General features: G+C 38.3%; 2 protein-coding genes across 3 annotated transcripts in view; one reads left to right on the top strand and one right to left on the bottom strand.

Annotated features, from left to right (window-relative positions):
• LOC132106809 (GDP-mannose 4,6 dehydratase) overlaps window positions 1-14,553 on the top strand; it is a 68,041-nt gene extending 53,488 nt beyond the window's left edge. For both annotated transcript variants that reach the window (XM_059512827.1, XM_059512828.1), the window contains 4 exons: window positions 2,107-2,225; window positions 2,437-2,533; window positions 14,004-14,072; window positions 14,160-14,553. In XM_059512827.1, coding sequence (XP_059368810.1) covers window positions 2,107-2,225; window positions 2,437-2,533; window positions 14,004-14,072; window positions 14,160-14,222 — 348 coding nt within the window. In that variant the 3' untranslated portion in view covers window positions 14,223-14,553. The remainder of the gene's footprint in view (window positions 1-2,106; window positions 2,226-2,436; window positions 2,534-14,003; window positions 14,073-14,159) is intronic.
• Window positions 14,554-19,279: 4,726 nt separating this feature from the next.
• LOC132106810 (forkhead box C1-B) lies at window positions 19,280-21,236 on the bottom strand. Its single transcript, XM_059512829.1, has 2 exons — window positions 21,076-21,236; window positions 19,280-20,987 (listed from the first exon to the last, which is right to left on the bottom strand). The coding sequence occupies exon 2, from the start codon at window positions 20,952-20,954 to the stop codon at window positions 19,653-19,655; it is 1,302 nt and encodes a 433-aa protein (XP_059368812.1). The 5' UTR covers window positions 20,955-20,987; window positions 21,076-21,236; the 3' UTR covers window positions 19,280-19,652.
• Between the last annotated feature and the right edge of the window lie 893 nt (window positions 21,237-22,129).

Raw genomic sequence — 22,129 nt, forward strand, 5'->3', positions numbered from 1 at the left:
ATGGAGAGAAAAGGACGGAAAGCAAGGGATGTTGAGAGATACAGTATGAGCCGGGTTTCAGTTCAGAATATTTTTCCTGTTGGATACATTTACAGTGGCGCTAAACCACCTCACATTTCACAAAATTCCTTGCTGACAAATCCAGAAAGTTGCTGAATAATAATGGCTTTCAGGAATGAATCAGTCACAGTGCTTCGCTTTGCCATCAGTGTGAGAAAGAGAGAAAGAAGAGAGTGAAAAATCCAAGAATGCTGTTTGTGGTGACTAAAATAAGATCAGAGAATCTTGCAGACCATTTCCTCCATTCACTTGACCTCTATGTCTGTCCCTCTTGTTTTGTCTTTAGTATTTCTCTCTCACACATTACATGTAGGTTTCATCATTTAGAAGCTGTATTGGTGAAGATGGAAAGCTTTATCTTAACCTTACTTGACTCATGGTGTCATCATGGTCATTATTACATATTGGAATTAGCACTCAGCACCAACTGACAAGCAAATTTTTGTGTTACTTGCCAATATGCTGGTACTTTTATTAGGAATTGCAACATTATATGGTTTATGTCAAACTGTAAGAAGCTTGATCTCAGTGACACGCGTCTTCTAAAGAAAACATCTGTCGCGACTAACACATTTGACCTCAGGGGAAAATGTAGTCAGACATTCATCTTCTCCAGAATTCTGTGACAGCACGTACGCAAATATTCCTCAACAGAAATATGAGGAACATCATTGCAGTGTGTTGTCTTCATATTTTTGTGACACATACCGAAAGCTGTGAATGACACAGTGACTTCAGCTATTTGTCACAAGTATGTTTAATAAATCAATTGACATTAGGACAAAATATATACTCTTAATTTAAAAAAAAAAAATTGCAAAGACAGAAGAAAAAATTCTGCTTGCACAGACTTCTTTATTTAATAAAACCGCAACATTTCTACATTAGGCATTTTTACTTGCCTGCAACCGTGCAGGTGTGTCAGGGGTGTTTATGCATTGCACTTAATAAAATAATGCGAAATAACAGTGTATTGGTGAGTTAAAATTTTTTTATTTATGGCTAATAAATGTTCTCACTTATGCCAAAAAATTAATTTTGGATCTCTGCATGTGTGTGTTGAGGGAATTTCTAAATTTCAGACTAGACTAAATCAAATAGAGCAGCTCTGAGCACGATCTTTATCCTTCACAGTGGGTGTTTAGCGGTTTGTGATGTAGAACAGTCATTTTTAATTAACCTACAGATGTTTAAAATGCAGTTTGATTGCTTCGACTTTGTGCTGTGATAAAATCCAAAGCTGTATCCATCACAGTGCCGTGTGAGTTTCGGTGTTTCATTTTATGGTTTTCTCTTTCTGTCTGTCTGTCTGTTATCTCGTTTGAGAGGCTTTTTTAAGTGAGTGAAATATGAATGAGTTGGGCGGCCAAGTGCGGCGCTCCCACTGCAGCGTATAAAACGTGCTGATGGGGTTTTTATCCCTCCATCAAGCTGAGGGGAAGAAAAGAGCACAGTCCTGTCAAGGGAACGGGGCGATTCTCCGGCCAACTAGCTAAACGCTAAAGCCCTTGAGTCAGAAAATGTGTATGAGCGACAGAAAGAGGGAGCTAAAGCCAGAGAAAAAATACTATCACCCTTTGACCTCTTGGCAAGCATTTATTTCGCCATTTATTTCTCCAAAAGCACTCTCTCTTTCATCTAGATCACTATGTAGATGTAGTCTGTGCTTTTGTGTCGTCGTGTGGTGGTTGTATGGACTTGGGAACTCTGTGCTTTATTCCCACAATTGGCATCCCATGAGGACTAGTGTTGACGTCAGGATGGGGATGGCCGTGTGTGTTGTGTGTTGGGGTGTGTGTAAGATCGTAACCACATAAAAGCACATCCTACTGGGAGCAGATGTTGTCTGCGTTGAATCTGTGTTGTGTTTATGCGGGGGAGTCTTGATACTTGAGCTCTAATGTGAACCTGAGAAAATAAAGCCGTTTTGATACTGTTATATGAAGTCATCATATTGATATGATATCATCAATCACACATGCATCATCTCAAATGGATCATGCTTCATAATAATGATATTGATTTCGTTGTTTCTGTTTGTTTTAGGCGATGTGGCTGATGTTGCAGCAGAAGGAGCCTATTGATTTTGTCATTGCGACGGGGGAAGTGCACAGCGTACGGGAGTTCGTGGAGAAGGCCTTCAAACACGTGGGCAAAACCATTGTGTGAGAGCACGCATACACATCTACCTCAGATTTAGCCCATCTGGTTAATCTGGCACATCTGGTGTTGATTTGCCAACAGGCTGTACAGGACCACAAAACAACACGCAAACACACCATAAATGTTGTAAATATGTAAAGCATACGCTGACAGCAGAATTGGAAAACAAATAAAATGAAGGAATGGGTTCAAAGCTGTTGTTCTCGCACTTAGGTGGGAGGGGAAGAATGAGGAGGAGGTGGGCCGATGTCAGGAGACGGGAGAAATTCATGTGAAGGTGGATCCGAAGTACTATCGGCCAACTGAAGTGGTAAGTCACTGCGAACATCTTCCCATGTATTAAAAAGATCCTAAAATCCAAGGTGCCCTTAGGAGGTGAAACATTACAACATATCACACATAGACTGCTGTGCAGTAAGGGTTGACATCTCCTAGATATTTGGTGAGAACCTTTTGTCTTTGTTTATTTTATAACATCATTAGACAGCTTCATTGTGACTTATTCAAATCTCTTAAGAGGATTTCAAAAACAGCTAGACGTTGCATAACTCAGTGGTAGGGGTCTTGAGACTTTTTTTTTTTTTTTTTGGAATAACTTGTTTTTATCTCGGCAGAACATCTTAAAAATGTGTCGCTTAACATACAACAATTCCCCAAATAAGCCAGACCCAATGTGTTGGCTAATTTGCATAGTTGTTTATATACACTGCCATTAAAAAGTTTGGGGTCAGTTAAAATAATTTTTAAAGCGCAAACATTTAGAGAGCAGTGTATGTGTGTAGTTCAACAATTAAAAAGAAAATCTGTATTATTCTATGAAGTACTCAAGTAGACAAGATTATTAAAATTCCATCCATACTTGACATGTAGATGTCAGATTGTGTGTGTGTGTGTGTGTGTGTGTGTGTGTGTGTGGTGGGTGGTCATTCAGGAATGAGAAAGGCCACTAAATCTGTAAAGATAACATACACATGACATGATTGTGGACAGATCAGAGGTTTTCTCCAAGATGCATGTTTACTGCGTATGGGTCAGAGGGGTATTTCCAAGGAGCTTTTCCAGTTAGAAGAAAAAAATAACATAAAGGTAAGAAAAAGAAGTGCAGAAGAACCAGTGCAGAAAGACAGAAATCTGTTATTCGGGTGTAAAGCTATTCAATATTTTTGGTATCAGGTTTTTGATGAGCTCTCAATGCTGTTACATAATGCCTGCCCAGGATACTTAAAGACACTCTAAAAGCCATAAACCGAACAGGCCATCCATCAACACAGAGGTGAAATGAGAATTTGACCTTTAACCTCTGTGATAGAAAGTAAATCACTGCATTTCCTCAGGAGGCAGGAGTGTCAGTACGGGACGCAGGTCACTTGCAAGGATGAATGAGAGCGAGGGTGTGTATTTGCGATAGATTTACAAATGTGTTGTCCAGAGGCTACATGTGAACATGTTTTAAAATCTGCTGGATGAAGCCTGTAATTAATCAAATCACTTTTTCTGGCAGAGACAGAATAGAAAAAGGATTTTAATAAAATTTCAAATGTGTAGTTCTGTTTTTGCTCCTCTTTGCCAGCACACACACTTGCTTCGCCTGAAGGGAGTAACTGGATAAAATACACACCTATTAATAGGAAAGCAGTGGGCTGAATACACTACCTGTTTATCCAAAGAGACCATCGTCAATCCTAACATGAACTGCTGTGTTTTTGAGCCATCCTAATCTATTTTCGTTCGTACTCCACCTGCATGATTTATGAAAGCATAATTACTGAAAGATAAAAATCTTCTGGCTGAAAGATCCCACGTTAACGCTAAAAATAACTGTCACACCCAAAACTGCTGCTAGATGAATGGCTCTATGCATTATTATCATTCCCAAAATCAACATGTGAAGCCTCTGAGTGATGGCTATCATGCCAGACGTAACTTGTGGTTAGATGTGCGTAAATTGCGAGTGAACGATGAAACTCAAATCGGCCGTCTTTATTTGCATAACCTTTAGAGATCTCATAACGAGTGTGTGCGTGTGCGTTGGGGAGGATTCCATCCGTGGCTTTGCTGCAAATAAAATCCTGTATCTCGCTTTCACTGGATGTGTTCTTTCAGTCGACACACACTCGCTCACATTCCTTCGGGAGGTATGCGTAGCTTTAGCTTCACAATGAGAAAAGCAGGTAATGCGCTTGGCCTTGTCTGTCCATCACACACCATCTACTTACAAAGAAACCGTGTGTGCGCGTTGAAATAATATGCTAACTTCCTTTTAGGGCCTGAAATACCTCCATTTAAATGAAGCTTGAAATATTAGAGCGAATTTCTGTAACTTTTTTTATGATCTCCAGCAGGAGAGCCATTTTTTTTTTTATTTCTCTCTCACTTATTTTTATTCTTTCATTTGCACTTACACAAGGACGCAACGAATTGCAGCGAATTGGGTGCAATAATGAACACATCAAAACAGAGCGCTCTGTCTTTTAGCTGATTGAGGGGGTTTTTAATATCGAAGGCTCAAGCTGATGAATGTGGCCCCCAGACAGCTGCTGAAGACCGCTGCTTGAACCCTATGGTCCTTGCTCTGCCTTTCAGCAAATATGATTTTGCACATCCATTTCATTCTTTCGGATGCTGATTTAAACAATTTTTATGAGGCACTTTGGGGAAGCAGGACCAAAGTTAGCCTAAGGCTTTTTTTTCACTTTTTATTTTCGAGACAGTCCCCAGGAAACCCTCATGGTTTTTTCTTTTCGTTTTTCATTTTGAAAGAGAGAGAGGAAGGAGCACGAGAGAGGGCATAATGAAAGCAAAAAGCTTTGATTTATGCAATGAATTCCACATACGGCGAGTTTGCAGCAGTCACTTGGTTTAGTAACTCGGGCCTTTTATGAATGTCTTGCCCTGCTGAACTTTTGTGCACATCTCAAAGTTGTTTTTGGTAGAATGGGCTGTGGTTATTTTGTTATGTGGGGTAATTTCAGCTGACTAAATTATTTGTAATTGCCTTTTTACAAGATTTGAGGGTCTAATGCGGCAAAGATTATTGAAAATAAGTAGCGAAATGTATATGAATGCTTTCAAGATGCATCTGCCAGGAATATAAATGTACAGTAAGTAAGTGTGAGTGTGAGCATGCATGCTGATGATAGACAAAACACACAAGCTGCACTGGCTGCAGTTCACCATGTGTGTATTTCATCAAATCAGATCACAGACTTGGCGACCCTGAGGAATTGCCACAACATAATGATGGAATTAGGTGGATTATTGGAGATTAGGACTATATGATACATATGTCAACATGATTCCTCCAACAACTCAAAGATCAAAATTACACACGTCTTTCTTACAGATTTAAATTTTAAGTTGTTCTTTCGTGGAATATTGGGTATTTTTAGAGTAGTAAATGCACATTATCTTGATATTTAATGTCCCTTAAAATGCACATCGGCATCTTTGTTCATTTTTTTCTTTAATACTTTATTGACATAATAAAGATTATATGTGTGTGTTTACATATATATATATATATGTATGTATGTATGTATATATGCGTTTATATATATATATATATATATATATATATATATATATATATATATATATATATATATATATATAGAGATAGATAGATAATTCATTTTGAGTTTTTTCATAATAATAATAATAATACTTTGATAGAAAATCCTCTGAAATTGTTTGTTTATTTTAGTTATTTTATTATTGTTGCTGTTGTAATTAATGAGAATACTATAATAGAAAATACTTTTGTGAATTTTTAATTCATGTTTTAATGTACCTTTGATTCCAGTAATGGTAATAATATATACTTTAAAATATAATAATGATCATAATTATTATACTAATAATAATAACAATAAGATAAAAAAAAAAAAAAAAAAAAATACTTTGATTATCTTAGTTCATTTATTCTCTTAGATCGTCTTCTTTTCATAATAATAACACTTTGATAGAAAATCCTCTGTGATGGTTTATTTTTGTATTTAATAGAAATAATATAATAGAAAATACTGTTATGATGATAGAAACTGTTTCTTAACCTTTCAATTTGTATTGTTTAACTTATAATGTCTCTTATTATTTATGTTAATAATAATTTATATATATATATATATATATATATATATATATATATATATATATAATTTTTTTTGTTTTTTTTTGTGACAGTTTAACATTCAACGGCTATTCAGGACTGTTCGATATTCAGAGAAAGGACAGCCAGTGTTTCCTTAGCCATATACTCTAAAACTACTTCAGACATTTACATTTAATGCATTTATCCAAAGCAAATTACAGTGCATTTAGGAGATGTCAGTATGTGGTGTTGCATTAAAGTTTGTTCTTCCATTATAAGTAGGCAGACCATATAACTGACACACGTGCACTATTATGATGTATAGATCTGTGTGTTGTGTTTACGTAGCATGTAAGCACATGCATGTTTTTTGGTTTCCGTTGGAATGAAAGATGGCTTTGACCTTTCACTCCAAGGATCAGGATGGGGTGATCTTATCTGCTCTGTGGCAGAGGTCAGGAGCGAGATAAAAAGCATCCTGTAGTGAGCAGCACACACACACATGGAGGCCCTCAGTTTGTGAATGCAGGAGTCTGTCTTATCTGACCCATGTTGAGCGTCATAGTACCAGCATGCAAAACACAGCTGCATCATCACTTACCTGCAGTTTTGCTTTTAATTTGAATGCAAGATCCATTTTATTTCAGGCTTAAGCTTACTGGCCAACCGACCTGCATGCTTTTCTGTGTTTTTAGATTTATGTGCTCGTTGAAGGCACGTCCCCCGCCTTAAGCAGAGCTTAAGCCTCTGTTGTCTGTCGTGATGCTTTATGGGTAGTGCAGTCTTTAGGGTTTTCTGGGTATTATAGTTACTGTGGTTGAGAGGCTGGCTCTTTTGTGACAGCTTTACGGTGATATGCAGTGTAATAGGTCAGAGTTGTTAAAGTTGAGTGTGAATGATGTTGTAAAGAGTCTGGCTGGTTGCCAAGTAGAACTCAAACCTGCAATAAAGCTGCGCACTCTTACCGTTCAGCTTTTCCTCATGATGACCATATATACATCCACGTTTATTTCCATCACACTTTACAGTAGAGCTTAACTCACTTTCATAACATTACATGGCACTTTTTACTTCACGTCCCGGGACTTTTTTTTAACTGTGCTACTCTGTCTTGAAGTCCGTTCTTGTCGAGAGAGAGAGAGAGAGAGAGAGAGAGAGAGAGAGAGAGAGAGAGAGAGAGAGAGAGAGAGAGAACAGAACTAAAAAAATAAAGAGGGAGAGAGGGGTGTACGTTCTCCCCTGGCCTACTCTCTGGTATTTCCTGAAGGACTTTGACTGAGCGGAACCACCCTGGGCCCCATGGAGGGGAAAGAGAGAGAAAGAGCTTTTAAAAAAGGAGAGTTGAGAATATAAAATTTAAAAAGCAAGCCAAGTGTAAAGATCCCCAGTAAACAGGTGATTTTTATGTATAAGAATATATGTTTAATGTGTATATATATATATATATATATATATATATATATATATATATATATATATATATATATATATATATATATATATATATATATATATATATATATATATATTATATATATATTATGTTTAGGGAAGAAAGACATTCCCTTCTAAGCAAAAGCAGTAGAGAAAGTGAAGATATTACATCACTGGATGTCTATTACTAAACTGAAAGTTTGCAACATTTAAAGGGTTATTAAAAGTTAAGCTCATTTGACAGCATTTGTTGTCTAATGTTGATTACCTCAAAAAAAAAAAAAAACAATTCAGCGTGATCCTCATTTTCCAAGTAAAACAAAATAAATCAAGATTACGGTGAGACATTTACAATAACATTTCCAGTTGTGGAGGATTTAAAATAAAAAATGTGATGCTTGTAATTTTATAAAAGCAGTAAAATGAATTCTTCTGTTAATACTAAATACTATATATAAACTGCAAATCTGTTTAAACACTGTTTACCATTGTAGAGATTTCAGTATTACGTTGTTATTATGAAGTTGTAAAATTGTTTTGTAAAACTGAGTATTTCAACATTTACAAATTGGCTCCCTTCGCTTCTATTAAAAAGTGTTTTTTTTTTTTTAAGGAGGGACAAATCAAATTTCATTTTGGATTGATCAAAATTTTACCACAAGTGCTGTCGACTTTGATTAACTTGTACTGAACCTGGAACATATCATTCAAACTAGGTTGAAATCAGATGCAACTAGATTAAGTTACTTATAGTAAAATGAGCAATTTACTGTTTTTCGTAAACAAGCCTGTTCATTTGGAGTGATCAAAACAATTCTGTGCAGTATTAGATCTTCCCAGCAGGTGTCTTTGACTATGTAAATGTGAAAAAGTGAGTTAACTTGTGTACCAGTGTTGGGTTTGTTTGTGCCATGTGTCATAATTACTTCATGGGTGTGTGCGCGTGTTCGCACTTTTGCGGCTGTGTGTAGTGGGAGAGGGGAGGTTAATTGTGGGCTGCCCTCTGTAAATGCCATGTCCCAGGCTCGTTATCTTGATTGAGTAATTAACTCTGGCTCTCGGCACTCTTACTCACACTGTCAGACTGCTGAACTCCTGACACCTCGCATTCCTCGCTCCCTCTCCCTCAAGCTTTCTCGTCTCTCGCTCTTTAACTTTCACACAGCTCTTCTCTCCGAGCTTTCAATTTATCATCATTTTCCTTTCTCTCCATGTCATTCCTGTCTCTGTCCACTCTCTCCTCCTCTTCTCTCACTCTCGATCATTCCAGACAAGACCACTTTTTTATTACACACATGAGTTACAAATGTGAAAGAGCTTGTGATAATAAGTGAACATAAGAAGTTCATTTAAAAAAAAAAGTAAAAGTTCATTTAAAAAAAAGGATTTTTATTTTGTGTGAAACTATCATTAATTGAGCTAAATGTGTGTCTTTTCAGTTACAGTGTTTAAAAAAAGAAGTGAGATTTACAATAATAATTGCAGCTGTGGTTTAACTTTACCTTAAAATATAGTAACGTGGTAATATTTTAGGTTTTACCAATTTAAATGCAATTTACAGTAAACTAAATTGATTTATTTCAATAATATAGATATACTTAAAAAAAAAGTATATTTCATTACCTGTGTGTGTGTGTGTGTGTGTGTGTGTGTGTGTGTGTGTATATAATATATATATGCACACATGCATACATACATACAGTACATACATACAGTCGTGGCCAAAAGTTTTGAGAATTACATAAATATTGGAAATTGGAAAAGTTGCTGCTTATGTTTTTATAATAGCAATTTGCATATACTCCAGAATGTTATAAAGAGTGATCAGATGAATTGCATAGTCCTTCTTTGCCATGAAAATTAACTTAATCCCAAAAAAACCTTTCCACTGCATTTCATTGCTGTCATTAAAGGACCTGCTGAGATCATTTCAGTAATCGTCTTGTTAACTCAGGTGAGAATGTTGACGAACACAAGGCTGGAGATCATTATGTCAGGCTGATTGGGTTAGAATAGCAGACTTGACATGTTAAAAGGAGGTTGATGCTTGAAATCATTGTTCTTCCATTGTTAACCATGGTGACCTGCAAAGAAACGCGTGCAGCCATCATTGCGTTGCATAAAAATGGCTTCCCAGGCAAGGATATTGTGGCTACTAAGATTGCTCCTAAATCAACAATTTATAGGATCATCAAGAACTTCAAGGAAAGAGGTTCAATTCCTGTAAAGAAGGCTTCAGGGCGTCCAAGAAAGTCCAGCAAGCGCCAGGATCGTCTCCTAAAGAGGATTCAGCTGCGGGATCGGAGTGCCACCAGTGCAGAGCTTGCTCAGGAATGGCAGCAGGCAGGTGTGAGCGCATCTGCACGCAGAGTGAGGCGAAGACTTTTGGAAGATGGCCTGGTGTCAAGAAGGGCAGCAAAGAAGCCACTTCTCTCCAAAAAAAAACATCAGGGACAGATTGATCTTCTGCAGAAAGCATAGTGAATGGACTGCTGAGGACTGGGCCAAAGTTGTATTCTCCAATGAAGCCGTTTTCCGATTGTTTGGGGCATCTGGAAAAAGGCTTGTCCAGAGAAGAAAAGGTGAGCGCTACCATCAGTCCTGTGTCATGCCAACAGTAAAGCATCCTGACACCATTCATGTGTGGGGTTGCTTCTCATCCAAGGGAGTGGGCTCACTCACAATTCTGCCCAAAAACACAGCCATGAATAAAGAATGGTACCAAAACACCCTCCAACAGCAACTTCTTCCAACAATCCAACAACAGTTTGGTGAAGAACAATGCATTTTCCAGCACGATGGAGCACCGTGCCATAAGGCAAAAGTGATAACTAAGTGGCTCGGGGACCAGAATGTTGAAATTTTGGGTCCATGGCCTGGAAACTCCCCAGATCTTAATCCCATTGAGAACTTGTGGTCAATCCTCAAGAGGCGGGTGGACAAACAAAAACCCACTAATTCTGACAAACTCCAAGAAGTGATTATGAAAGAATGGGTTGCTATCAGTCAGGATTTGGCCCAGAAGTTGATTGAGAGCATTGCCCAGTCGAATTGCAGAGGTCCTGAAAAAGAAGGGCCAAAACTGCAAATACTGACTCTTTGCATAAATGTCATGTAATTGTAGATAAAAGTCTTTGAAACGTATGAAGTGCTTGTAATTATATTTCAGTACATCACAGAAACAACTGAAACAAAGATCTAAAAGCAGTTTAGCAGCAAACTTTTTGAAAACTAATATTTATGTAATTCTCAAAACTTTTGGCCACGACTGTACATGCATACATATATTTATTTAATTAAGGTGCACATAATGTCATAAACAAAATACAACATTTAAAAAACATCAGATGTAACAATCTCAATTTAATAAAAAAAAATTACATATCCTCTAAGAAAAACTAAGAAAATGTTACTTAACTGATAAACCATCAAATGTGCATCACACAGGAAATTCTGGGAATGTCAATTTATTATTTTTCAATGTAAATTATATTTTTTACTCCAAGTACTGTAAATTTAACTGTATTTAACTGTCCCAAGAGATTTTTTTAGTGTATCTAGTAAGGGAACTTACTGTAAGCAATTTTGGCTTTTACCACAGCATTTTTTACATTTTTATCATAAAAATTTTGATCATTTATAACAGTGTAGTTCTCTATCTCCCACCACCCAAAGAGAAAGTGCAGTAAAAGAAAGTGAGATAAAAAGGTATCTTTGTCATTTGAATGAGCTGAATCATGTTCACGCTGAGAGGCAGGACTCTTGAACACTCCTGTACTGCTTGAAAAGACGCATCTCTCTGAGGCTTGTAAACACTCAAACGCACTGCCAATACCACATATAAGCACAAACAGATCCTCAGTAATAAACACACTGTTGAGTATGTGTAACTCATACAGATGCTTTCATGCTGCGATCTTGTCGTACAAGCCTGGTTTTTAACACATTGACACTAGTTGTGTAGATTCAGATGGACTTTCACACTCAGTTTTGGTTTCTCTCCATAGTTTTTCTGCTCTGTGATTGGCTGTTGTTTGAAATGGGAAATCATTAGTCTTTGATCCCTCCTAAACATCCTGCATCAAATAACACAAGTTTCTCACACACACAACTGCACGGCACATAGCGAAGTCTGTCGAACAGCCGTGGATTTCTCGTTCTGTTTCACCATGTTCTTTCGAGGGTGCAGTTGGATACATCTCGCACTTGTGTCTCTCACATCCGCATGCATTTAAAGTGTCAGACACTTAGGCTCTGTGTCTCTTTGCTGGAGAGGGTTTACATGATGTTATAAATATTTATTAAACACTTGAAGCAAGAATCTGAGATAGAGACATTCTCCCCACTGTTGATTCAGATTTTTCGCCATTGTACTCAGTCTCTTTTACACATGAAAAAGTTGTTCTGATACCTATACAATTTATATATATAGTACTCTTCAAAAATGTTTGTCAGTAAAAAAACAAAACAAAAAAAAAATGATAATTTGGTACTTAAGAAACGTTGCTTATTAGCAATGTTGGAACTGAAATGTTTTGCTGGCAAATATAAATATACAGAGATTTCAGGATTCTTTGATAAATAGAAAGTAAAAAAAAAGAAAGAAAGAAGCATTTATTTGAAACCGATAAAAGTCTTTATCACTTTTGATATGTAATGCATGCTTACTATATAAAATAATAAATCCAGGGATTTGTTCATCAAAGGAAGTTTGACCCCTCCTTTTGTCGATCTGGACCTATTGTTTTTGTGGATTTGACCTCTGACTCTGCTGTGTGGCAACAGTGCTCTATCTGTGTGCCTGTTTTTCCTGATGCATGTCTCAGAGATATTAAAACTCACTGAAACGTGCATGCATATAGTCATTTTAGAGTCTCAAATGTCATGTGTAGCCATGCTGTAAGTTAACAAAAGTTGCTTGATGTTTGTGAAGGTCTGTCTTTTCAAAAGTCCTGAATTCCTTTACGTTAAGTGCTCAGTCACACACAATAAAAATGCACCCAGATGATGACTATCACTTTAATTTATTGTTTATTCCATTTTTTTTTTACCATACATGCAGGTGCGGCTTCTGTTTTAAACCCTGATGCATATAGATATCTTTTTTTAAACAAGAATAAACAACCAGTGTTTGAAACTAAAATCTGCTTGTGAACTTCCACTGTGCCTTTGATTTGTCTTGACTTGCTGACTTTCTATTTAATAGCAAGAGCTATTGCACACAACGCATGATTCACATGCACATGCAATGCTTCGGTTTCATCGAATTAATACCGTTCTAGTTTTCCTTCCTCGCAAACACTTTGTAAACTTACATAGTCAGGACACAGTACTGTAGTTGTTTGCATGTGAAGACTTGGAAGGGTGACAAAAACAGCTGATATTAATTTAACTTTCAGAAAAGAGAAGACTAATTATGATTAATATGCTGCATTAATAAGTATCTTGATTATGATGGTTGCATGCTGTTTCGTATGTTGATAAATGAATGCATTTTCGCTAATTAGTCTTTAAAATATGGTTATGTCATTTAAATGATTTAAGTGGAGCTAAAATGGAACCATGAGCTAGTGACTGTAACTTCTCAGGGTTCAACATTAAAATATGGGCTTTTGGAACAAGAGCTCTCATTAGTCAAAGGCACAGAAGTGTGTGTGTGTGTGTGTGTGTGTGTGTGTGTGTGTGTGTGTGTGTGTGTGTGTGTGTGTGTGTGTGTGTGTGTGTGTGTGTGTGTGTGTGTGTGTGTGTGTGTGTGTGTGTGTGTGTGTGTGTGTGTGTGTGTGTGTGTGTGTGTGTGTGTGTGTTTGTTTGTTTGTTTGTTTGTTTGTTTGTTTGTTTGTGTGTGTTCTGGCTCCTTGTGTAATCAGATCAGCAGCAAGGACACCCTCAAACTCTTTACTGCCACCCTGAGAATCACCTTTAAATTTGTGGGTGGGTGGGGGGTGAGTTTTGCCGTCCCAGCAGGAGAACAGAAGGGGTTAGGCCATGAGAGTCACATAATCCATCATGCTCTGGCACTGAGAGAGGGCTGGAAAAGAGGGGGTGCTGGATGGATGGTCTGCCTCGGTCCTCACCTTCCCCCAGAGACACGGGGCTTGACACCTGTGTGTGTGGTGGTGTGAGAGTGAAGAAGAGTGTGTGTGGGGGGGGGGGGTGTACTGGTTGGGAGGTCCAGTTAATAAAGGACTTAACCACCCCTTTGTGTTTTTTTTCTTTCTTGTCCTTCATTGATTTCTCTCTTTCTGTCTTTTTCTAGGACTTCTTACAGGGAGACAGTTCCAAAGCCTTGAAGATCATAGGCTGGAAACCACGTGTGATTTTCGAGGTGAGCGGTCCTGTAAAAAAGCAAAGCAGTTCACTTCCAGTGCACTGGAGATTGAGAAATAATCGGTGTGTGTGTGTATTCCTACAGGAGCTTGTTAAAGAAATGGTGGATGCGGACATCGAGCTCATGCGGAACAACCCAAATGCCTGAGCCCACACGCCTTCATCTCCATGCATGCCAAAGAGGCGACTGTGTGTTTGTGTGTGCGATCACTGGAAGAAGCATTCAGCTGCATTTCTGTTCCTCCGTCTGTCGTTTTCTCTGCTGCTTCAGCTTTCTGATCTCAGTGTCACTGTGTTTTGAGGGTCCCCACTGTTGCCTTTCTCTGTTCTTTAGTACTGTCATATTTAAGATTTGTTGATGCATTTTTAGCTTGTGTTCTGTCTTAATGATTTTTATCCATTTTTATAAAGCAGTTTTTATTAATGATCATGAAAACATATATAAATAAGGGATTAAAGGGTTTGTGGAGCTTTTTAAAGCTGTTTGTGATTGTGATTTTGTAAACTGAAATGATGACATGAATTGGTTGGAATTTAAAAAATTGTTTCCTGATTATTTAAAATGCCAAATACAAACTGAAGTTTTAAATTTTAGTTGTAACGTGTGTTATTTCTCCAAAGAGTCCTTTGAGTGGGATTTGTTTGAGGTTCTCAACCTTTTTGACTCCAAGGTCCCCGCATCATTCAAGACAATAGAGCTCATGGCAGTAAGTTATTATAGAACTGCTTGTTTCCACACTTTTATTAAAATATTATGAAAGAATAGAATAATATGATCAACCACAAATAATATTGTAATTTTATAAGTTTAAATATATATATTTCAATAAAACACGTTTCTTGGGTCAGATTAACATAAATATGTAGGTTTACATGTTTTATTTTATTTTATTCAGGTATTTTAAGTCACTCCTTTAGACCTCCTGGTTGTGAACCGTGGGGTTTTACATGTGGAAAGGTTCGGTTCTCAGAGTAGATTTGTCATTTTAAGGTGATAACAGGGTTGTTGTTTTTAACTTTGTTTCCTATAATTTAGCCTACTGTAGGCTATTAAACAACAACTTTAGAGATAGATTATTAGCTGATATTGCTGACTCAGTAAGAAAAAGCTTGAGTTTACATGGTTAGCCTACAATCAGAAAACATCATTTTGAAAATAAATGTCAGCTTCTCAGTTTCAGTCTCTCTCGCCTCAGAAGTTAAATATACAGTGAAATGCGTCAGATGGCGGCTCGTGCCAGTTCTCGCGGGTTGCCCGTCGGTCACCGAGCACAAGCGCTCTCTTGTATTCGGCGGGAAACGTGCGTCCTCGAGGCCTCGCGCTCCTTCATTCCAGATGCTCGAGCGCGGCCCACCGCGCGCAGCTGAGGGAGCAGTAACTCGGCCTTGTAAAGCAGCTCATGTTTAATCACCTCTGACGTCGGGCGCAGCTGGGCCACTGAACCCTGACAGTGAAGACGTTTCGCTGTGTGCGAAAATCCTCCGCCGTGTTTATTTGTAATGGCGACACGGTCGTCCTCATCAAAGTAACAACAGATTCAAGAGAACTCTGTCAGCGTAAATGACCTCGAGCGAGGAGAGAGAGACCCGGTAAAATCAGTTTCTTTTAAACGACTCAAGAGGCCACGGAAATTCGAAGTGCCAAATGAAGGACATTTGACACCGACGTCCTAGAGAGTGGGGTCTTTGAGACCCTCGTAAGACAGACGATAGTGGTTGATGTATGTGTATTTGTGTTTTTGAGACGGCATCTCGAGCCAGTGGAGTGCCATTTAAGCGCCTCAAACAGCACATCAGTGTGAACGCGCGGGCCTGATTGGAACCAGACGGTGGCTCGCCGGTCCGCGAGCGTAAAAAGCACTTTTCCACTGGCCTGGGTCGCTGGATCTACCGCATTCAGGTGCACAGGCCGCGAGCAGCCACTAACTAACTTACATATCCCGGCTAATTAATTTTTTACGCTTGAGTGGAGAAATTTCTGGTATTTTGTTTGTCTACCCTGCTGATGTTCCCGTTAAAGCTAGGAAACGTGAAATTCAATTGGACCAACATATTAAAGTATAATAAAACTTTAAGGGACTTGAAAAAACAAGTCAAGAATTTAATATAGGCTAATGCTTTATTTATATGCTCTTTCAGTTTCTCAAAAGATTTGTAATAAAAAATTAACTCCTCTCTGAGACAACTGGTTTGCTCACTGCTTACAAATGTCCTTAAATTTTAATAATTAAATATTATTTAAAAATAGACCTGTAATTTTTAAATGTTTAATAATAATAATAATTATTATTATTATTTATTCATTTTTAAATATGGCAATATGGAGAATATGTAGGATTAGCAGTATTCTGTTGTTAATTTATATTCTCTCATAATTTATAATATTTTATGCTGTTATATATCATATTGCATTTATATTGCTTTTATATTTCAGTGAACTTGCTTAGTATTATAATTAGTCTCACCCTTTGTTCGATATTGTTTATTTGTGTCTGTATTATATCTTGGACCAGCAGGAATTATTTGCTTTGCCAGTGTCAAGCATTTGGATTTCAGAAACTTTCACTCACAAGTTCTCGTCTCGCAATTTTATCCTTTGACATTTTTACAGCAGAGAAGAAAATTATTTTGTTTAAATCCACTCTGTCAAGGTAAACTCGTGTCTATTTTTCTTGTTTATTTTTCATTGTCAAACAGATAATCTGTGATAAGCGACTCGACCTTTTTTCACAGTCCACGGCATTGTGTTTACTTAAGTTTTATTTGCAATTCCGTTTTTGTCCGTGAGAAAAATAATTTTATATAATTATTATTGTCTAATATTTAAATGTTTAACATTTAAAGCAATCCCCTTCGTCAGGTGCGCTGCAACATGTTAGGAGTAGCCTATTTTATTGTTAGCCTATAACAAGGTTTTGAATTATTGTTAAATATTTAGTTAACTTTTATATAAATATTTAGGAAATATTAAGGAAATTTTAATGTGGCATTTAACATGTATCAAATCACTAAAGGATTTTTTTTTCCAATTGGGAGCAGCACTTCTTCACAAGGCTGATGGGCGTGTTTATTGCTTTTATTTAGCACAGATTGTGAGAAAAATAAAACACATAAGATGTTAATTGATATACTGTAACTTAATTGCTAACATTTAGCAAATATGTTTACTACTAAAAAAAATTTTCACATTATCTTTGATTTAGGCCGAGGTAAATCAGGCCTAGTCCGTTTGTTGTTTCCCCGATCAAACCATTTTTTTTTTACTTCTACGGTTTTTAATATAAATAGACTACAATTATGTAGCTTATATTTAATTGCTTTTTAATTTTGTTGCTGTTATAATAATACACCAGTAGCCTATTTGTAATTCGCCTACTAGGCTATTATTATTATAAACACCGACCTGTTTATTATAATACAAACTGTTGAATTAGTCTGCAATAAATTAGCAGCACCTCGCAAAACGCACTTAAACACTACTGAAAATGAACTGGACAGATTGTCCTACATTTATCAAATTTAAATAGATCGCAAAATGTATCAGAAAATGATCAAATATACCCGTCACAGGATATCACGCATGATACACATCGATTTAAAATAAACAAACAAACATGCTTCTCAGGCATGTTATGAGATCTGCATCTGGTTAAAATGTGCCACGTTAATAAGGCTATCTCTTCTGTTTCATATTCCCCTCGCGCGCAACTCAACCCTGAAACATGCAGATGATGAACAAAGACACCTTTTCACTGGCACGAGCCCCTAACACTGCCCGCGCGCACCTGTAATGCATTTGCCACTTAAGGCCCTTCATACAAAGTCAAATCGCCTCGAGCTGATCTTGCACCAATACAGACTTAACGCTGTGAAGCTTTTTCACGGGTTTTTTTTTCTTCTTTTTCTTTCTTTCTTTGTATTTCTTGTTTCTCCTCATTTGTTTCTCTTGATTTACACTTGAGACCCATTCAAACCGTATCTGTGAATCATGCACAACCCTTATTTAGTCACAACGTTTATATAATCACAAAACAGCAGATCAGTTACGAGGCCAATTATATATACACCAAATAAATACAAGCACTGCACTGCAAGGCCCACACTTTCTGCTTTCGATGACTGCAAGATGCTTTACTCATCGCTGTGCGCAGCTTCATATTTAAATATTGCTGAATATGTAGCTATCCGAACAACAAATCAAAATGTGATTTTGATTTGTTGTCCCCATCTTTTCCATTATCAACCTTATTTCAGTTACAATGAAATGCTAAATAGAGTAATCCGTTATTTGGTTTGTGTCCGTAGGTTTATTTGTTTTACATTTTACTGTATGTTAAAAAAGCAACGCAGAAATCAGCTGAGTCACATACGAGTAGAAAGCTTTTGTTTGGAGGTTTTGGCTAAATTAATCATTTGATTTATCAAGCCCATATTTTACATGGCTGGCTCAACATGTCTGGCCTACAGCAATTTTTTCTTCTGCTGTTTATCTGCCTTTTAATCTATTATGTGTTTACAAATGAAAACTTCTATCAAAGACAAGGGTTGTCCAAATCCCGCAAGATTGCAAAAGTGCCGTTCACTCCAGTGTGCCAACATTATGAAAAGAGAACACTGCAAAAACGCTCAACTAAATAGCATAAATAAAAATGCAAAAAATGTTTTTATCATATTAAAACTAGAAACATATTCCATATAAATATATATTTGTCTAAAGTATTAGTTGAGAAACTAATTACATAGGGACACATAAATAAATAGTATTAGTGATTTATAGGTAAACGGCGGACACAGTTCTGTCAAATTACATTAAAAAATGGTAGCCTATAACGCTGTATTGAACATTTGTCAAGTGTTTATAATAGTTATTATTAAACATTGTTTTTGTTGTTAATAAATGCATTTTTAGGTTAGGAACAATTTAAAGACTCCTTGCACGCGTAAGTGAAAAAATAATAATTTCCAGATGTTTTAAAACCTTTTGACCCCTACCCCCACCCCATCCAAGGAATGCCTTAGAGCCAAATGTTTTAAGGAGGAAAATAAGAAAATTGGCAAATATTTGCTAGCCAGCTATGTTTGAACAACTTTTTAAAAATGATTCCTTCCTTTTTAGTGGCCGCTAATCAATAACAAGCTTTGACAGTCATTTAAATAATGGATTCAACAAGCATTACCAATCGATAAATCACTCGAGAGTTTAACTCCAAGAAGACGACAATTTATTAAACAAATAGTAACTTTAGATATTTTCAAAAGGTAGGCTATAAGAAAAAAACTGTAACACAGTTGTACACTCGTTACCTTTCTATACTGAATTGATTATAAATACTTAAGACATTTCCTTGCAAAGTTGGTCCACCTGCTCTTGTATGAAATAAATTAACACATTTTCTTTTAATCTATCTTGATGGACGAGCAGGGAGAGAATGTTTATGTGCAGCGGAATTATCCTATTACCAACACAAACTCGCATATCAGCCCGAGTTCACTGACCTAAAAGCTTCCTTAAATTACAAACACATGGCAAATAATACAAACATATATTAAACAATTTTGAAATTCATGAAACGTTTGGTCAGAACTTGCTGCAGTCGTATACAAAGGCTCCGGAAGCCCGGTAGAGTGGCTGACTGGACGGGAAAGCCATTTGACAGCTATTGCTTCCGGTCACCGGAGAGCTGTTCAGAGCTATCCGTTGCGTCTCGAACATCTCGCGCACCGCCTGAAAGTTTTGCTGCTGGCCGGGATAGCTCGCGCTCAGGTGCCCCAGCTCACCGGCCTGACTGAGGTACCAGGGCGCGAGTCGGTTCTGCTGCAAGTGCTGGCTCTCCTGGCTCGAGCCCTGGTGGGGGTGTGAGATAGAGGAGGCGCCTGTCGTGTTTGTGTATTCCGGTAAAGTGTCATCCCCGTGGCCGCGCTCCCCTGTGTACAGGCTCGTCGCTTGCATATTGCAGTGGTAAGTGGCGGGCTGGCCGCAGGGTGGACTGTAATGTGCGGGCTGCGGGGACGGAGAGTAGGTCAGAGACACCGAGCTTGGCAGCGCGGCGCGAGAGGCCGGCAGCTCTGCCGCGTGCTGCGGGGAGCCGCGAAGCCCGGTCATGATTGTATCCATACTAAAGGCCTGTTGTGGCGTTTGCGAATGAGGACTCCCGCTACACGCACTCCCACCGCTCCTATCTGGACTCTCCGTTTTAGGCACAGTGCTGAGGGGTGGAGTGCTGTCATGGGGAGGCGTGCAAGCCCCGTTCTCGGTCTTTATATCCCGGAGCTTCACTGGCTGCTGCGCGTCTTGCTCGCACGCTTGTCCCTGGCTGTCTTTGCCCTGTCGGTCCCGCTCCTCTCGGTCCTTCAGCACGTCCTTCTTCTTGAAGCGGCGCCTCCGTCGCAAGAAGCTGCCGTTTTCAAACATGTTATATGAGTCCGGGTCTAGAGTCCAGTAGCTGCCCTTACCTGGCTTCTTATCATCTCTTGGCACCTTGACAAAGCACTCGTTGAGCGACAAATTATGCCGTATGCTGTTCTGCCAGCCTTGCTTATTGTCCCGGTAAAATGGAAAGCGCTCCATGATAAACTGGTAGATCCCATTCAGCGTGATCTTTTTGTCGGCTGAGTTCTGGATGGCCATGGTGATGAGCGCGATGTAGCTATACGGAGGCTTGACCATGTCCTTGGGCTGCTGCGCAGGGGCGTACGGCCCATATGCGCGGGCCATGCTGCCAGGGTACTGCTCGTGCGCTGCGTGAGAGTACATGCTCATAGGCGCAGGCATTCCGGTATATCCACCTCCGGCAGCGGCTCGATAAAAGCCTTGGTCCCCGGTGATATAAGGCACTACGCCTAAAGGGCTTTGGCTAGACACGGGGTAGCGCCCCTGCATCGTACCCCCTCTCCAACGCTCTCCTACTGCGGACTAACAAGAGAAAAAGAAGGTTAAAACCAGGGCAGACGTCTTAATTCACTTCGAGAAGAAAATTCATTCCAAGGTTCGTAATTTTCACCTTTTCCTTTAGTGTCTTGTCTCAAAACTTTCATTCAAAGTTTCTACCCAAGCGGATCTTCAGGTCTTCGCTGTGCAGGCGAACGAGAAGCAAATGTCTTATGTGGAGAAGGCAGTGAACAGGGAAAACCTGTGAACTTCCCGTCACTTCACAGGGACTTTTTCACCGAATTACCAATTCTGCCTTTTGGCTGAGCTCAGCGCTCCTCCCTAAACTCATCTCACGACCAATAAGCGCTCGAGAGCTGTTGGTGGAAAGACTGTACCCGAAGACCTTTTCCCTCTGGGTATATGCATAGTCTACCCTTGATTTAAGGATAAGGAAGACGTAAGTAAACACACGGAAAGAGTAGAAATGTTGACAGAAAACGAGAAAATTCTCACATCCTCGGGCTGCTTAAGAAATGAAATAAATAGAATCGCTGACATATGCTGCAGGGGGTAAAATTACAGGTTATGTATAAAAGTACATGGCCAATATGAGGTAAAACATATTTATAATATTTGTAAAGATGTCTTGTTTTTACAGAGTTGCAGCCGACCCGTCGAACAAGAATGACTCCCTGTTTTCGTTCACGTGTCAGGATTCATTTCGGGTGAAGTAAAGCGGTGTTTGTTTTTCAGAAACAAATGTACTGCTTATAGGGAGCAAAGCGCAGTCTGTGCTGCCAAAAGGTGTCAATGAAGCAATGTGTCCTTTTAAGTGCTAGATGGACGAAAAGCCACCCAAATTGTGCTTTGCACCTATTCTTTGTTGGTGTGTTTCATTGCTTTTACACTTCAGTGCTGCTTTAATTTTCTTTAAGTGTTAAGACATGTCGTCTCAGAGTTAGCCTAATAATAATAGCTTTAGGTTTCAGTTGAGAGGTCGCACTGCTTGTGAAATTTTCTTTATCATGACAATGAAAATGAAGGAAAGCTATTGATAGAAAATTTTCATTTTGTTAGAGAACGGGCAATATATTTGCTGACCAACTGTTTAACGTATTTAATATTAAATGTGTTTGTCATTTGCACATAAATATGAAATTGATGTGAAAAGAACAAATACTAAG

The sequence above is a fragment of the Carassius carassius genome, chromosome 27, assembly GCF_963082965.1.
Source record: "Carassius carassius chromosome 27, fCarCar2.1, whole genome shotgun sequence".
NCBI lineage: Eukaryota > Metazoa > Chordata > Actinopteri > Cypriniformes > Cyprinidae > Carassius > Carassius carassius.